Source organism: Mirounga angustirostris, unplaced genomic scaffold (genome assembly GCF_029215605.1).
Source record: "Mirounga angustirostris isolate CCGP_5_RB_7025 unplaced genomic scaffold, mMirAng1.0.hap1 SCAF_17, whole genome shotgun sequence".
Classification (NCBI taxonomy): Eukaryota; Metazoa; Chordata; class Mammalia; order Carnivora; family Phocidae; genus Mirounga; species Mirounga angustirostris.
This window is the reverse complement of record NW_026991725.1, coordinates 29965474-29982368: the sequence shown is the minus strand read 5'-3', so window position 1 is coordinate 29982368 and position 16895 is coordinate 29965474. Positions and strand designations below refer to the sequence as shown.

The 16895-nt window shown below is 39.8% G+C and overlaps 1 protein-coding gene across 2 annotated transcripts in view; it reads left to right on the top strand.

Annotated features, from left to right (window-relative positions):
* The window catches only part of NSF (N-ethylmaleimide sensitive factor, vesicle fusing ATPase), a 144043-nt gene that overhangs the window by 59920 nt on the left and 67228 nt on the right, over nt 1–16895 (top strand). For both annotated transcript variants that reach the window (XM_045888722.1, XM_064583410.1), the window contains exon 9: nt 14937–15136. In XM_045888722.1, coding sequence (XP_045744678.1) covers nt 14937–15136 — 200 coding nt within the window. The remainder of the gene's footprint in view (nt 1–14936; nt 15137–16895) is intronic.

Here is a 16895-nt window from a genome sequence, read left to right as displayed (position 1 = left end):
AGAGAGAGACAGCGAGAGAGGAAACACAAGCAGGGAGGAGTGGGAGAGGGAGAAGCAGGCTTCCTGCTGAGCAGGGAGCCCGATGCGGGGCTCGATCCCAGGACCCTGGGATCATGACCTGAGCCGAAGGCAGACGCTTAACGACTGAGCCACCTAGGCACCCCACTTTGTTACATATATTAAACATGTTTTCTCATCCCACAAATAGTTATCTCTTCCTAGTTACCTTTATTTTCTAGGTCAGTGGAGTCATGTTTTCTTCCCTTTTTGCTTTGCATGCATTTTTTTTTTTTATTAAGACTTTTTTTTTTTTTAAGTGCAGTTTTAGGCCCACAGCAAAAGGGAGGGGAAGATAAAGAGATTTCCTATATATTTCCGTCCCCATACATGCATAGCCTCCCCCATCATCATCTCTTACCAAATGGTATCTTTGTTATCATTGAACCTACATTGACGCATCATAATCACCTATGGCCCATAGTTTACGTTACTGTTTACCCTTCATATTGTATATTCTGTGGCTTTGGACAAATGTATAATGACATGTATCCATTATTGTGGTATCATACAGGGTATTTTCATTGCTCTACAAATCCTCTGTGCCTTCCCTCCCCCCCATCCCTGGCGATCACTGATCTTTTTACTGTCTCTGTAGTTTTGCCTTTTCCAGGATTTCATATTGTTGGGATCATATTTTTCAGATTGGCTTCTTTCACTTAGCAGTATGCATTTAAAGTTCCTCCCTGTCTTGTCACGACTTCTTTTCAGAAGAAGACTTCTTCTTCAGATTGGCTTCTTTCACTTAGCAATATGCATTTATTCCTCCATGTCTTGTCACGGCTTGATAGCTCATTTCTTTTTAGTGCTGAATTGTATTCCATTGTCTGGATGCACCACGGCTTATTTATCCATTCACCTACTAGAGGGCATCTTGGTTGCTTCCAAGTTTGGGCAATTATGAATTATGAATAAAGCTCTTATAAACATCTGTGTACAGGTTTTAGTGTGGGCATAAGTTTTCAGCTATTTGGCTAAGTACCACGGAGTGCAATTGCTGTATCATATAGAAGGAGTATGTTTAGTATTGTAAGAAACTGTCTTCCAAAAGGCTGTGCCATATTGTATTTCCACGAACAACAAATGAGAGTTCCTGTGCTCCATATCCTCATTAGCATTTGCTCTTGTCAGTCTAGGGATTTGGGCCATTTTAATAGGTGTGTAGTGGTATCTTGTTGCTTTAATTTGCATTTCCCTGATGACATATGATGTAGGGCATCTTTTCATATGCTTATTTGCCATCTGTATATCCTGTTTGGTGAAGTGTCTGTTAGGGTCTTTGGCCCATTTTTAAATTGGGTTATTTTCTTATTTTTGAGTTTTAAGAGTTCTTGCTATATTTTGGTGCTTCATCACTTATGTCTTTTGCAAATATTTTCTCCCAGTCTGTGGCTTTTCTTCCCATTCTCTTGACATAGTCTTTCACAGGGCAGTTTTTAATTTTAACAAACTCCAGCTTATCAATTATGTCTCTCATGGATCACGCCTTTGGTGTTGTATCTAAAAAACCATCTCCATACCCAACATTATCTAGGTTTTTTCCCTACGTTGTCTTTTAGGAGCTTTATGGTTTTGCGTTTTACATGTAAGTCTGGGATCCATTTTGCATTAGTTTTTGTGAGGGGTGTGAGGTCTGTGTCTGGATTCCTTTTTTTTTCTTTTTTTTCGCATGTGTATGTCCAGTTCAGCACCATTTGTTGAAAAGACAATCTTTGCTTCATTGTATTTGCCTTTGCCCTTTTGTCAAAAATCAGTTGGCTGTATTTGTGTGTGCATGCATTTTTCAAATCCATTATTGAAAACTCCTAATTTTTTTCTGCTTCATTTTTTGGATCATTCCTTTTTTATTTTTTTATAGCTTCAGTAAATTATACTTGAACTATAAACAATATCCTCTTTATTTAATCTTCCTAGCCTCAGTCTCTTTTTTTCCTTCCTGTCCTGGAATATTTATTTCAAAGCTCATTGTCTTTGCAAAACTAGGTGGCTCTGTCAGGGAATATCAAGGGAATTACCAGAATCTCAGCATTGCAAGGGATCTTAAATGTCATTTAGTTCATACACTTTTGTTTGCATTTTCTCTCCATTTTTGCTAAATAACTTGTCGAGTTCCTTAGTCTAAGCTTAGATTCCTGCAGTGACGGGAATCATTCTCTTTGAATGTTACATTCCATGTTTTGGACAACCGTACATGTAAGTCTTACTTATGTTAAGGTGAGATGTGTATCCTTGTAGCTTCTACAAGCTCTAGTTCTCCCCACTAAGACTATATAGAACAAGGATGCTTCTCCTTCACTATGAAAGCTCTTAAGGCATATGAAGAGAGCTGTTCTGTCCAGACCTAAAGTCCTGCAGGATTCATCTTTTTCCTAAGCTACATCTCCCAGCTGGGTTGGTTCCTCCAGCCAGTCCTTTTATAATTTATTTTCAGCCCATTACCATCCTATTCACATTCCTCTGAACTTTAACATTTGTTTATATTCTCCTTAAGTTGTGAAACCCAGAAATCAGTGATGTCCTGCAAGTGTCTCCCCTGTTCTAAAATAGGCCAGAACTCCATCCTTTGTTCAAAACCTCAGTCTTCTTTTAATGCATGCTAGAATTGCATTAACGTTTTTGACATCCACATTCTATCTTGGATTCTATCTCACGTTGAATTACTGTTGAGTAAAACCCCCACATCATCTCTCACAAAACCATACCTCCCCCAGCTGTACTTAAATACAGAAATCTTACATTTATTCTTGATAACTTATCTTGTTAGAATAGTTCTTTGCTGTTCTATAGCTACAACTTGTCAAGGAATAAGAAATGTGTCCTTCTCAGCTTACGATTTAATTAAAGCCATAGAACATATACACTAAATAAAATAAAACTCTCAGAACTCTTAGAAAATGACTTAGTGTCAGTTGTAAGTATGAATGGTTCTCAGTGTCCTCTGGCCTGCATTAGACTCACCTGGGTCGGGGCGGGGTGGATGCTTATTAACTGGTCACCTTCCTCAGCTCCACTTCGGACTTAATGAATTCAAATTTCTAGGAGTGATGCCTGAGAATCTGCATTTTAACAGGCCCCATTGAACACTGGTGCATGTGAAAGTTTGATGACTGCTACCATAATTGTTGGAGAATAGAACCAAAGATGTGATGCGAGTGAGGTAATATTGACACAGTCCGATGTGACAGGCTTAGGTGGCATTACTTAAGGAGGTGATTTGTGAGGAGCAGAAGGACATGAACTTGATAGAGTGAGTAGAAGTTCCAGGTGTAGGAAAAGAAAGAATAAGTTGTCTGCCAGAGAAGATAAGATATTTGCTAGTCTGCAGCAGACGCCTTGTAGAGCAGCAAGTAAAATAAGTAGACAGAGGGAAAAAGAAGCAAGGGAAAGCTGTAAAATTCTGAAACTAATAAGAACACATGCTGCCACATGGCAGCAAGGCAGGACCTGCCATAGTAGAAGCGTGATCTTTGTCATCAAGAATTCATGAAATACCAGGCCACACCCTAGAAGGGAGTGTAAAAGGGTGGGGGTGTCAGCAGAGATTAGTTTGGAGAGTTGCTACACATACCCCATCTTTAGTTCTAGGCTATCTAATGAGAAGATCTATATTAAATTTCAGTTGACTAATTTGGATATAGACCAGTCAGGTGGTAGACATCACACAGCTGCTTGGTGCTCAGGGCGGAGGCCTTTTTCACTTTATCGTAACGGAACTCAAAGTGTTCTTGAGAATATTTTAAAGTTGGCGGGGCACAGCAAATCTCTGCTAGACAGAATGATACCTGTGGATGATCAGAGACCTGACTGCCCAAATGGGTCAGGAGTGAGTTTTTTGTCTTGAATGTGCCTTTTCCTTAAATATTTGATAAATGCACAGCTCAGCAAATTGCAGATGATAGCCTGTGTTAGATGCTGATTGACAGTCTTTGAAAGGGACAAACAAACAAAAAGGGCCTCCTGTATTACATTGTATTTTTGGAAGTGATGCTCTAAGTCCTCACTGCATGGCTGGAAAATTCAAAACTATTTCTTAAAGTAAGTAATCTTATCATACTACTGAAATGATGAGTTGGATGGAAGTGAGAACATACTCATTGTTCTAGGAGAAGTTGGAATTACACAAACTTTAAAACAAAAGATCATACATTAATATCAACTTGTGATTATATTTCTGCAAGTGCATGCACTGTTTAAAAATAAGCATTCAAATCTGGTTTATACAACTGCAGAGAGAAGCTTGCAAGACTTGTGAATATGTCCTGACTTGCCACTAGTCTGTTGATAGTCTCCCTCTTAGGCAAACATGGCAAATCTGTCTGCATTTGAACTGGAAGCTACTTGGACTTCCCCTTTAAACATCAGCTGTCATTCAAAACCCACTTCACACTTTCTCTCTTTACAGATCACGTTGCCCACAAAATGAACTAAACACTCCTTAACCCTGATGCTAATTTGACAGAGATCACTTCTAATATATTATCATTCTGTTTACTCTTGTGTAAAATCAATGGGTTGTTGTTGTTTTTTTATATTTATGTATAATTTTTCTTCTTTCAGATACCTAAAAGTTGACTGACAGTTTTTCCTCAGTGCAGCTTGCTTCTGATATCATCTCCGGAAAACAAAGAAAATTCACTGCTTTTTAAAATAAAAGAGCCTAGCAAACATACTTGTCACTTTTTTGGGATAATGTTTTGTAAGATTATAAACAGCAAACATTACTGTTTATTCATTTTAGTGCAGTGGTAAGGCTATGTATTTTCCATTGAGCTATTTTAAGAAGAGAGATTACAATTAGCGTATTAGATATCTTATATTTTCATGTATCATTTTCATCAGGGGGTGGATAAGCCTTATTATAATGGATGAGGTCCTCTACAATTTAGACTTTCGGATCAGAAATCATTTCAGGTTATTTGTAGCACACACCTTAAAGCCTCTTCGACTTGTCCCCACCAGAATTTGTATGATTATAATCACTGGGTATCAATACCTGGGGCTCAAACAATATTCCAAGTCTTATACATTGCTGGAGAATTAACTGCTAATTCAGCGGAGAGAGTAAGAAGTGAGGTGGGAAGGCATATCATAACTCACATGAAGAGGGAAAGGGTAGGCTGTGGTAGTCTAGCATGGCAAATGCGCTTTTGTTTTTTTTGTTTTTTTTTTGTTTTTTTTTAAGATTTTTATTTTATTTATTTGAGAGAGAGAGAATGAGAGACAGAGAGCATGAGAGCATGAGAGGGAGGAGGGTCAGAGGGAGAAGCAGACTCCCCGCCGAGCAGGGAGCCTGATGCGGGACTTGATCCCGGGACTCCAGGATCATGACCTGAGCCGAAGGCAGTCGCCTAACCAACCGAGCCACTCAGGTGCCCGCAAATGCGCTTTTGGATGAAGTACCCAGAAATAACCTCAGTTCCTCCCAGGTAGCACCAGGTCGTTCCAGGTGAGTGCCAGCAGAGCAGGGTGTGTGCTCCCTGAGAGGGAAGTGGCAGCTAGGGACTATGACAGTGGTTACACTGGGGAGACACAGGAGACTTTGGAGAAGAAACATACAGTAGAACAAGAGGTGGAGGAGATAGCAGGATGCATACACATGGAACTGATAATTATAGTGGCCTGGTTTATGTTAGTGAGTTATGTGTTGACCCTAAATGAGCCTGGAAAACTTGAGGCATGGTTTGAACTCTGCCTGAGGCATAAGAGAAGCAGGTGGGATTGACTTTGATAGTAATCCAATCTACCGGGAAGACAGAGGCTGAAAGGGATATCATAGGGGGGCTGAAGCCATGGAGAATCCTGATTTACTGAAACCCTCGTGAAGCCTTTGTGAAATTGCTGTGGTCCACCTCATTTACTACTGTGCTCATTTGGAGTTTGAGGTCCATCAGAATGTGTACTATCACTTGCAATGTTCAAGTGACAGTAGTGTGTGATAAGTTAAGGGGCCACCATTGTCAGTCTCAGAAGGAATTTCATAAGCAAAATAGTCACTTATTTTCAAGCTTTACAGTCACCTAGCAGTGATGTAATTCTCACAGAACAGTTAGGAGTCTGGTTGCATTTCATTGCTCATCTCCAACAAGTTGGTAAAGGATAAGCTGATATTAATTAATAGCCAATATTTATGAGCTCTTACTCTATGTCAGCAAGTCTGCTAAGTGCTTTGGGTGCATTATATTTAATCCGCATACTAACCTTCTGAGGTAGTTGCTGTTAGCTAGCAAACTGAAGAGCCGGGATTTGAAACCAGGCAAGCTGAGTCTGGAGCTTGCACTTTAGACAATGTATATAAAATGGAATTCGTTTAACATAAAGACTGTCTTTCATTCTGAGATTACATCCACTCTACCTTTTGATATGAAGATATATCTCTTTTTATGAAATGGTAGTGTTAGGAGATGTCAGGTTTGATTTTGTTATTGTTTAAGAAATCTTTACTTTGCAAATAAAAACTAAGCAACCCTATGACATCACTTCTCCGCTGTTAAAAAAAAAAGTACTTTTTCTAGTTTGTGAAATCAAGGTCTGAAAACCACTGCTCAGAAAAGTGAGACGGTTAGTAATTTTTAATGTTCTCTAGAGATTTTTCACTCAAATTATTTCCTAATGCATTTAATCTGATCAGTCCTCATCCAACTGGCACCTGACCACAAATCATATGTTCATCCTGTGGACAGATACCTATTGTGAAACATAATTAAAATGCAGTCTGTGGTTCATATTCTAGGGTGTCATTAAACACTCTTTATGACAAGTGGTCTGGAATGAGGTACAAGCCAGCCTTATACCAAACGCTTTACTGAATGTAGTCTTACAGTGAGGTTCCAGTGTCTCGGGAACTTAAATCCTTAGTAAACAATGGCATTATCATTGGCTATGTTTATTTCTTGGGCATTTTATATTGTTCATACTTTTGGTAGTAGCTATTATATAATAATAGGGTTAATAAACATGAACATTTTTCCTTGTCAGTAACATTTGGAGAACAAAATGAGAGCAAGAGTAGCCCCGCTCGAGAAGAATGAACAGGGGAGCCAGATAAAAAGCTGCCCGACTCACTTGCTCTTCCTGAGTGTGATCTCTAGTGTGTTTTATTTCTGTCTCTGTTATTCTGGACTTGGGTGTCCTTGCTGGTGATTTGTTCAACAGTCTATCTTCACAGTTCTTTGCTTCTTCATTTCCAGGAAACTTTCCTTCATTCCATCTCAGCCACCCCCTCTTTGGTCATAACCCAGGCTTCACTGTTACCAGTAACCACCCCTTCAGGGATCTCAGTGTTAAGCATCCTGCCTCCCATTTGTCCCGCGGTAGCTTTGCCTTCACTCCAGCTCTAGCAGCTTGGATCCCACAGGACCCTCCAGTTAATTTACTCTGTCACTTCCCAACCTTTTTGATCTCTCTTCCCTCTTTACCCAGCTTCGAGTCTGTGGTCTGTCACGTTTATCCTCCTCAAATACAACCTTAATGGCCTTGCTTCTTATCTTCTGTGTGTGTCACAGCCCTGGGTATGTCTCTGCTACCTGCCTACTCTGGATCAGTACCCAGACTATTGGATATGGCTTAAGAAGAGCACAAAGCATGGTGTCTGATCTCAATTTAAATTTAAGAAGCACATCTCAAGTGGGCCCTCCGTGTTTCTTGGAATCAGTATTTCCTGCTATTCCTTCTGTATTTCCCTAGTCTTGCCACTTTACTGTCCTTCTCTCGAAGAGGACTAGTTCCTCTTTTCCGTTCTCCTCAGACCTCCGGCACCACCTCTTCCAGTCCCTCCTCACCAGCTGCTGGTGCCCTGGAATCATGATTTCATTGAGAAAATAGAAGTAGTCAGAAGAGAACTGCCTCTTCTTCCCCACCACCAAATGTAGCATTTGTTGAGTGAGCGAAAGAATATGCTATCCCAGAACTTTTATTTACTTCTATATTCAAATGTAATAAGCAACTTAAATTCCAAAACTATATAAGTCTCTTTTTGGCCATTTTAGATTATGCTTTTCCCAACCACCATCCTTTACGTTACTATAACCAAGAGTTATAATATGTTTGTGCCTTAACCAAATAAAAAGTAGGTATTTTTAAGAAGAAGAAGTTGATTATTAACAGGAGCAGTTAGTAAAATAAGCACTTAAGTAATTGAATACAGGAAATTAAGAGAAGAAATCCTTTGGAACTATGTTTGATTATGCTGTTAAACCACGATAGTTCTAACTTATATAAATGATAGAGGAAGGAGAAAAGATGCAAATGATGTAGAAATGAAGATAAAGCCTCAAACTTTGTGGATGAGAACAAGTCATGTGATAGTTTCGCCCTCACACTTTAGGAAAATTAGATAATAGAATTTAGTTACAAGTATGTTGACTTTAAATTTATGCTGTTATTTACCTCATGTTGCCCCACTTAAAGATTCAGTTTTGAAAAAAATAAAGGGGTTAAAACCAAAAAAAGTCAAGATTCTTATTCCAGCTTTAATGAAATTTGTATTTATGGAGTTGAGTAAGTCTACACCTTACAGGGGCGCCTGGGTGGCTCAGTGGTTAAGCGTCTGCCTTCGGCTCAGGTCATGATCCCGGGGTCCTGGGATCGAGCCCCACATCGGGCTCCCTGCTCAGCGGGGAGTCTGCTTCTCCCTCTGACCCTTCTCCCTGCTTGTGTGTGCGTGTGTGCGCATGTGCGTGCACTCTCTCTCTCTCAAATAAATAAAGAGAATCTTAAAAAAAAAAAAAAAAAGTTTGCGCCCCCACCTAACACTGTAAGTAGCTTAGATAATCACAACAAAGAGGAGAGTCCCTCAGTGACCTGAGTTCCATATGCTGAGTTCACTTAATGGCATCTGTCTGCTCAGGCATGAGTTCCCACACATTTTCCCGGTTCCCCATGTTCTTTCCAAACCTTTACCATGCTTCCCAGGATCATCTCCTTGTCCCTCATTTTGTAGATGACCTAGCTCCTGCTTCACATAGTAAGTAGAGCACAGCAAGCAAAACCTCAGCTCACTTCCTCATCCCCTTTTACCTAACTAATCTCTAATCTCAGAAGAAGAGGTTTCCTTGCAAGGTATCTCTCGAAATCCCTCCCTCCTTTGTATCGCCAGAGTTTCTCAAATTGTGATCTCTGTTTGTTCCTGCTTATATTACCTAGCTTCCTTCTCCTACCTCAACCCGAAATGATCTGACCCTGACCTAAGACCTTATGGCCCAGATCAGCATGAACTTCCTGGTTTTTAAATCTAGTGTTCTTTCCAGGCCCCATCCTCTGTCTCTGCAGCATTTGTCCCCATTATCACAACACCTCTGCTTAAAACTTCTTGTGGCTTTTCATGTGTCCAGAGCAGGCATTCAAAAACATGGAACCAGTAGTTCTGCTATCTTTTTTGAGCTTTTGATCTGTATTTTTTTTTTTTTTAAGATTTTATTTATTTATTTGAGAGACAGAGAGAGCACAAGCTGGGGAAGGAACAGAGGGGAGAGGGAGAAGCAGACTCCCCGCTGAGCAGGGAGCCTGACTCGGGACTTGATCCCAGGACGCTGAGATCATGATCTGAGCTGAAGACAGACACTTAACTGACTGAGCCACCCAGGCACCCCTCAACCTGTATTTTTTAAGGGATGTTACTACTTGAATCTTAAAGGCCTTATAGCCAGAAACAAAGTTATGATTTCCTCTAATCTCCTCTTGCTAACTTCTTAGTTATGTTCTAGGGTTTCATCATTTTACCATGTGCCCAGGCTACATACCTTTTGGGTCAACCTTGACTACTCCTTTTTCTTTTATTTTCCTTTGGTCTCTGAACTCTGATGAATTATCTCCCAAATCTTCCTTTCTTTTCCTACTACAGTTTCTTACGACTGTTGCCTCTTTCCATTTCTGGTCTCTTGTCTGGTTTATTTCAGTAGTACATTCAGGGGTTTTAAATTTGGATTCCATGAATAGGCCTCAGAGGATCTAAGAATACCCTCAGAACTGCATGCAGTTTTTTTGTACATGTGCATTTCTCGGGACAGGTCCATTGGATGATTCCATGGGAAAGAATGTAAGAGATAGAATGAGAGAATATGACAATTTAAATGAGTCAGTTACACTGATTTCTCTTCTTTCCAGGCCTGCTCTAAGTTCTGAGTAGCGAGGCACATAAGACATCAAGAAAGAACAAGTGACAGCAGTCAGTTCAGCTTGGCAGTCAGACAGGACAGTCCAGTGGCTATAGGTCAGAGGCTTTCCAGCATCAGAGCCATGTCTTAATGTCCCGCAGAAGCTCAGGAGAAAGCTGGGGCATCTCTAGGGAGGTGTCCTTCTAAGGCCTCTGGACCCATTTGTTCATATGCTTCCAAAGGACTTGGAGGGAAATGAAAGTTTAATTGGCAAAAATCCCGAGCCAGCCAATGAGGCAATGTCCCCAGAAAAAGGTTAAAAATATTCCTCCAACTACACTTTTACCCTCTCATCTTTGTTCTCTAGTCCTTCTTCCACTCTACCACCAGATTTAGTTTTTAAACGTATATCTCATTGTGCACTCTCCCTGATTAAAAATCTCAGGGTTTTTATAAAACAAATTAAAAACTCCTGGGCATGGTGTCAAGGCCTTCCATAGTTGAGAGTCTCCAGGCACTCCTCTCCCCTCCCCTCCAAGACTGTAGCCACAACAGGTTACTACTGGCTGTTTTGAAAGGACAGCTTCGATGTCCATACCTCTATGCCTTTGATCATGCTAGTTTCCCTCGTTAGGTGCCATTTCCTCTCCTGTGCCAATCATGAACCTCCTGCTATCTGTCCTTCAAGGCCTACACTAAATATTATTTCTTCCCACGTCCATCCCTAATTTTCTGCCATCACACTGGCAGAAGTCAGTCTCTCATGGCCAGATTCCAAAAACATTTCATACATATCTCTGATAATGTCATATTGTATTGTAGATAACCTATTTTTATTTCTGTCTTTCCTACTAAACCAGAAATGCCCTGCAGGTAGGGACTGCCTTTTTCATGTTTGTATCCCTAACACCTAGTTTCATGCCTAGTCCAAACAGGAGCTTAATACACTTTTGTTGAATAGAATTACTTGCGAAGAGTTTTTATGACTCATTTAAAATTAGAGACCAATGCTTATGTAATAAGTCAGAATAGGCTATAATAATAGTAGTAATAACAAAGTCCCATTTCCACTGCTTATTCAAGTAACTGCTTCCTTTGTGGAAGTGGATTTTGAAAATCTTCACATGTCAATGTATATTTTTGATGTGCTTTCTTGAGATCCTGAAAGAATTATAGTTCTAATGCAGACTAGAGCTTCTATGACATTCCTGTTGGTGTCATATTGAGTAGATTCTGTCATTTCAGAGATCTGTATGAAATACAGTAAGTTCCATGGATATGCATTTTATCTCTTTCAGACTTCATGGTAATATTTTGTGAATTGTTTATAAAGTCTGAGTTCATTTAATTCAAACCACATTAAATTGAGCACTTTCCACAGACGAAAACAGAGTTATGGAGTTAAGACTGTAGCACAGACAGTCCCCAACTTACGATGGTTTGACTTAATGATTTTTTGACTTTATGATGGTGTGAAAGCGATATGCATTCAGTAGAAACCATGTTTCAGATTTTGAATTTTGGTCTTCCTGGGCTAGAAATAGCACAATACTCTCTCATGATTCTGGGCAGTAGCACCCACCGCTCCCAGTTGGCCGTGCTATCACAAGAGTGGTCTTCAACTTACAATGGGTTTATCAGGAGGTAACCTCATCATAAGTTGAGGAGGGTCTATGTTATATATTATATAGTTCTGCTAAATTTGCAAAGTCCCAGTCACTGTAAATATGTTTTTAGGTATTCACATAAGTTCAGTTATGAAAGTAAACACTTCCATAAATGAACTTCAAATAATTTTTTTAAATCTTATTTTTTTTAAAGATTTTATTTATTTGTCAGAGAGAGAGTGAGAGAGGGAGCACAAGCAGGGGGAGCGGCAGGCAGAGGGAGAGGGAGAAGCAGGCTCCCCATTGAGCAAGGAGCCCGATGCGGGACTTGATCCCAGGACGCTGGGATCATGACCAGAGCCGAAGGCAGACGCTTAACTGACTAAGCCACCCAGTCATCCCTCAAATAATTTTTTTAAATGGTCTTCTCTCCCTCATTTTCTTTTGAGTTTTGTAGGAAAGGAATCAACAACAATTTACTTATTTAGCCATTTACTGAGTACACATTATATGCTAGACATTATGGTGGATGTTTGCAATTCCAGCTTGATGAGATAGCACCTGCCCTTGAATAGTTCATGGTCTAATGGAGAAGGTATATAAACAAATAATTGCAACTTAAACCTTGGGGAAAAGGAAAGAAACTCCTTTGAGAAGCCATGGTGAGGTTGAGAATGGATGTGTCTGCAGATGAATTTGTGGTTAGAGAAGCAATGAGCTAAAGGGATTTCATACCTGATAGTCTTTTTTTTTTTTTTTTAATATGTGAAGTATGAATCTAGATCTTTTCTGTGAGTTAAACGGATGGGGTAGGGGCACCTGGGTGGCTCAGTTGGTTAAGCGGCTGCCTTCGGTTCAGGTCATGATCTTAGGGTCCTGGGATCGAGCCCCGCATCAGGCTCCTTGATCAGCGGGGAATCCGCTGCTTCCTCTCCCTCTGCTGTTTCCCCCACTTGTCTCTCTGGCTCTCTCTCTCTCTCTGTCAAATAAATAAATAAAATCTAAAACAAACAAACAAACAAAACCGCATGGGGTAGCACTTGAGAAGAGAAGAACAATTAATTGGATAATTAATGCAGAGAATGGGAGGTGGACTGACGGAAACCAGTAAAGGGTGGCATGCAGTATTGAGAAGCAGTGAGCGTGGAACTGAAATTGGATAATAGGAAATTGTGAGAGTATCAGTCAGGACAGTGGTGTAATTTTCTCTGGTTATGCTCTTTGGCCAACGTGAAGGTGCAGTAAAGCCATTCAGTGGCCAGGCCTGTGGGATGGGTAGAACAGAAGTGTAAGAAGGCTAGGGAATTGAAAGAGAGTATAGCTTAATGTGGAAGGAAGTACCATTAGGAGGAAGTTGATAAACTTGGATAAAGTTAAGAAATTAGAGGATGAGGATAAGGCCTAGTACTTTGTAGGTCCTGGTCCTCAGCAAGTCTTCATTTTCTCCTTTTTGGCTCCCCTTTCCTCTGCCTTGTTTTACCACCACCATGACCACCTACCTCTGCTGTGGTTTATATGAATAGTTTCAAGTCATGATGGTAGCAGTTGGCTCGGAGGATAAGATTAGCCAGGTTCCCAAGTCTTCATCAAAAGTGCCCCAGTGGTTTGGATGCTAGCAGTGCCTCATGATGTTGGCCTCTAGGAGAAGCTCAGGGCTTACCCCCTTATCTCACTACTCCTTGTACTCCAAGAGTGGATCAAGGGCAAAGATATTTTATTGGCCATGGTTCTCAGGACAGGAATTTACTCTGTGATGAGAAGGGTTAAGACTCTAAGCCTTCAAGGGTTTCCACTAAGTTCCCCTTGTCTCTACAAATCTAACCATAAGCACGCATCTCATTACTTTCAAGGATTTAAAAGGGAGTCTTTTTTTGACATATACAAGCAGTGACCATACTGGCAACCCAAAGGGTCTTCCTACTCAGAATCTAAAATATCTAGTAGAGTTGGTTGTACCTTGTGATTTCTTTTATGTGAGTTATTAAATGTATTGTCATAATTTTTTTTGAAGAAACAGTTTTTAAGGCTTTCATTCCAAATGAGGGCAAACTATTATACATGGAAACACTATATTGCATTTCCAGAAATTTTCTTTTTCACCTGTACTTTTGAGTGTAACACCTAAATCTAATAAATCATTATTTCACAGAATGCTTTTTTTGGTGTAATATAAGGAAAAAACTCATAAGAAAAGAGTCATGCATCCTAAGTGTGAAACTGCAAGAAAAGTGAGAATTCCTAGAGTTAGTAAACTGAAACCACAGGTCATCGGAATCTTAGAAATGAAGTAAATGCTCATGAAGAGTTGGCTAAAGAAATTCTGGGGAGTCTAAATCACCAATCTTGCTTTTTCCCTGTTGTTACTGATACCTTTTAAGGCATTTAGCAATGCTTGCCTGGAAAAGAATTGAATACTGTTCTTCTGAAACTTCATCTTCATCTGGGTGGTGCTGAGACAAGCGTGTGCCTCCCTTGGCATTAGTCACATGAAGTAGGACATTCAACTTTATCCACTAAGTTGTAACATCCATCTGGATCCTTCTGGATTGCTCTCTACCAGCCAGCTCAAAACATGTTTGCCCGTTCTTCAAGGGCTTGTGTTGACAGGTAGACCTGTAATTTCTATGACTAAGATATGGTTTCCATAGCCTACCGTATCATAATAGATTTGTGTTGAGTTAAATTTGCCTAAAAGCAGATCTCTTTTATTCTTTGACTTTAAAGTAAAAAATAATGGAAAATAAGTAATACTTCCTAATTAGGTATTTAGGTCAGAGAGACATCTTCAGAGTTAAAAGTATTCTAAATGATAGTTCGAATATACTTTTCCAAAGACCTTTAATTGGCAGCTTTCACACTCAAATATTGGTACTTGTGTAGGAATTTTTTTCGGATTTTCTATTTAAAAAAAGAGTTTTAGGGGCACCTGGCTGGCTCAGTCAGTAGAGCATGCGACTCTTGATCTCCAGGTCATGAGTTCAAACCCCATGTTGGGTGTGGAGCCTACTTAAAAAGAGCTTTAGTTCATTCTTGTTCGGCTCATGGCACTTGGATATTATATGTTAATGACATGACTATAGTTTTCCTAACAGGCATATGAAGAAGAAAGAAAATTTTCCTTTAGATGGAAATTTTCCTTTGGATTTTAGTTGTTATAAGACTGTTTTCTTTTCCTTTTTAGGTTGCAAACATGTTAAAGGCATCCTGTTATATGGGCCCCCAGGTTGTGGTAAGACTCTCTTGGCTCGACAGATTGGCAAGATGTTGAATGCAAGGGAGCCCAAAGTGGTCAATGGGCCAGAAATCCTTAACAAATATGTGGGAGAATCAGAGGCTAACATTCGTAAACTCTTTGCTGATGCTGAAGAGGAGCAAAGGAGGGTAATGTTAATATAAGTATAATTCAGTAAAAGTTTGTTTTCATTTATACAATGAATGAAACCCAAAGCTATGGTGGAAAACTTGTTACTGTGATCCATGTTTTGAAAAACATGCAGGTAAAATTTATTTAGTATTGAATTATAACACTGAACCAGGAATTATAGGGAATTTACATGATGTGAACAGATGTCATTACCCACATGTACATAATACAAAGATAGATGATTGTATAAGCCCAAGTTTTGCAAAAACAGATCATGAATTTATTTCCAGGCGTCACTTTTATTCCACGTTACTTTCAGAGACTTGAACTCATTTATCCTTTGGAAAAGGGGGGAATTAAATTTGTAAAATGACTTGTAGAATTATCTATATGTAAGTTTCATGAGCAGAAAGCTAGTTTACTTACCACTGAGTCTCCTCACTTGTAGAGTGACAGGTATGAGTTGTTAGGTCTCAGAGGAAAGTTTGATGTGGGTCTTAGAAAAAAATTAATTAAAAGTCAAACCAGAGTTTACTAATTGTTATGGTTAATTTTATGTGTCAGTTTGGGCCTCAGGGTGCCCACACATTTGGTTAAACATTATTCTGGGTGTGTTTGTGAGGATATTTCTGGACGAGATTACTATTTGCATTGGTAGACTGAGTAAAGCAATTGCCCTCCCTAATATGGGTGGGCCCCATTCAATCAGTTGAAAGTCTGACTAGAACAAAAGGGCTACTCCTCCCCTGACTAAGGGAATTTCCTACTGCCTGACTGCTTTTATCTGGGCCATCAGTTCTTCCCTGCCTTTATACTCAGACTGAAACTGCAGCCCTTCTTGTGTCTCCAGCTTGCCAACTGCAGATATGGGGACTTGTCAAGCCCCATAATTGGGTTACCCAATTCCTTATAATTAATCTTTCTGTAGATAGATATAGATTTAGATCCATATAGATCTGTGTGTGTATGTATGTGTATTTTCAGGTGTCTAATAGGATGGATCTATAGATCCATCTTATTGATTACATTTCTCTGGAAAACCCTCATACACTAATACTAACATATTTATTTCATTGACAAAAGTTTAAAAACAATGCCATAGGATTTCTGCTTCTAGCAATACAGTAGACTAGGTAACCTGAAAACCTGTCTTCCATAAACACCTTCAAATGCTGGATAAACTATAACTAAAATCATTTTAAATGCATAATTTAGTTCTCAAGAAAGAAAAGGAGAGCTCCAGAAATGAAAAGAAAACTCAGAAAATTAGACTGGTAAAGATAAGAGCTGCAGCTTTTGGTTTTGGTAATGTATGAGTTTGGGTTTTAGTACCCACTAGCAGGCCCTTGAACTCACTTAAGATGTGGACTAGGAACTGGAACCTTCAAAGGGGTTGTGTCCTCACTGAAAAGAATGGTCTAGAAATTGTCTGCTCACCAGCACAAAGAAATAACAAAAACATTTAACCATCTGTCTGAGTTCTGCAGTGGGAGCTATAGAATCTCTCATGGGAATTCTGAACTATGGATTCTTAACTCATGCTTAGGATTTGAAAACACACGCACACACACACCACCACCACCACCACCCCTGACCTTTGTGGTCAGGGGCCCCCATGCTGAGAAACTGATTTAAAAATGAATCCTGGACTAATGATAGCATGGGGTTGATAGTTATTAGCAAACCCCTGGGGAGGAGGAGAATGGAGGCCCAGAAAAAAAGGTCCTGGTGTGTAGGGTCACCATTCCTTTGGAGATATTAGCCATTTCTGGAGGG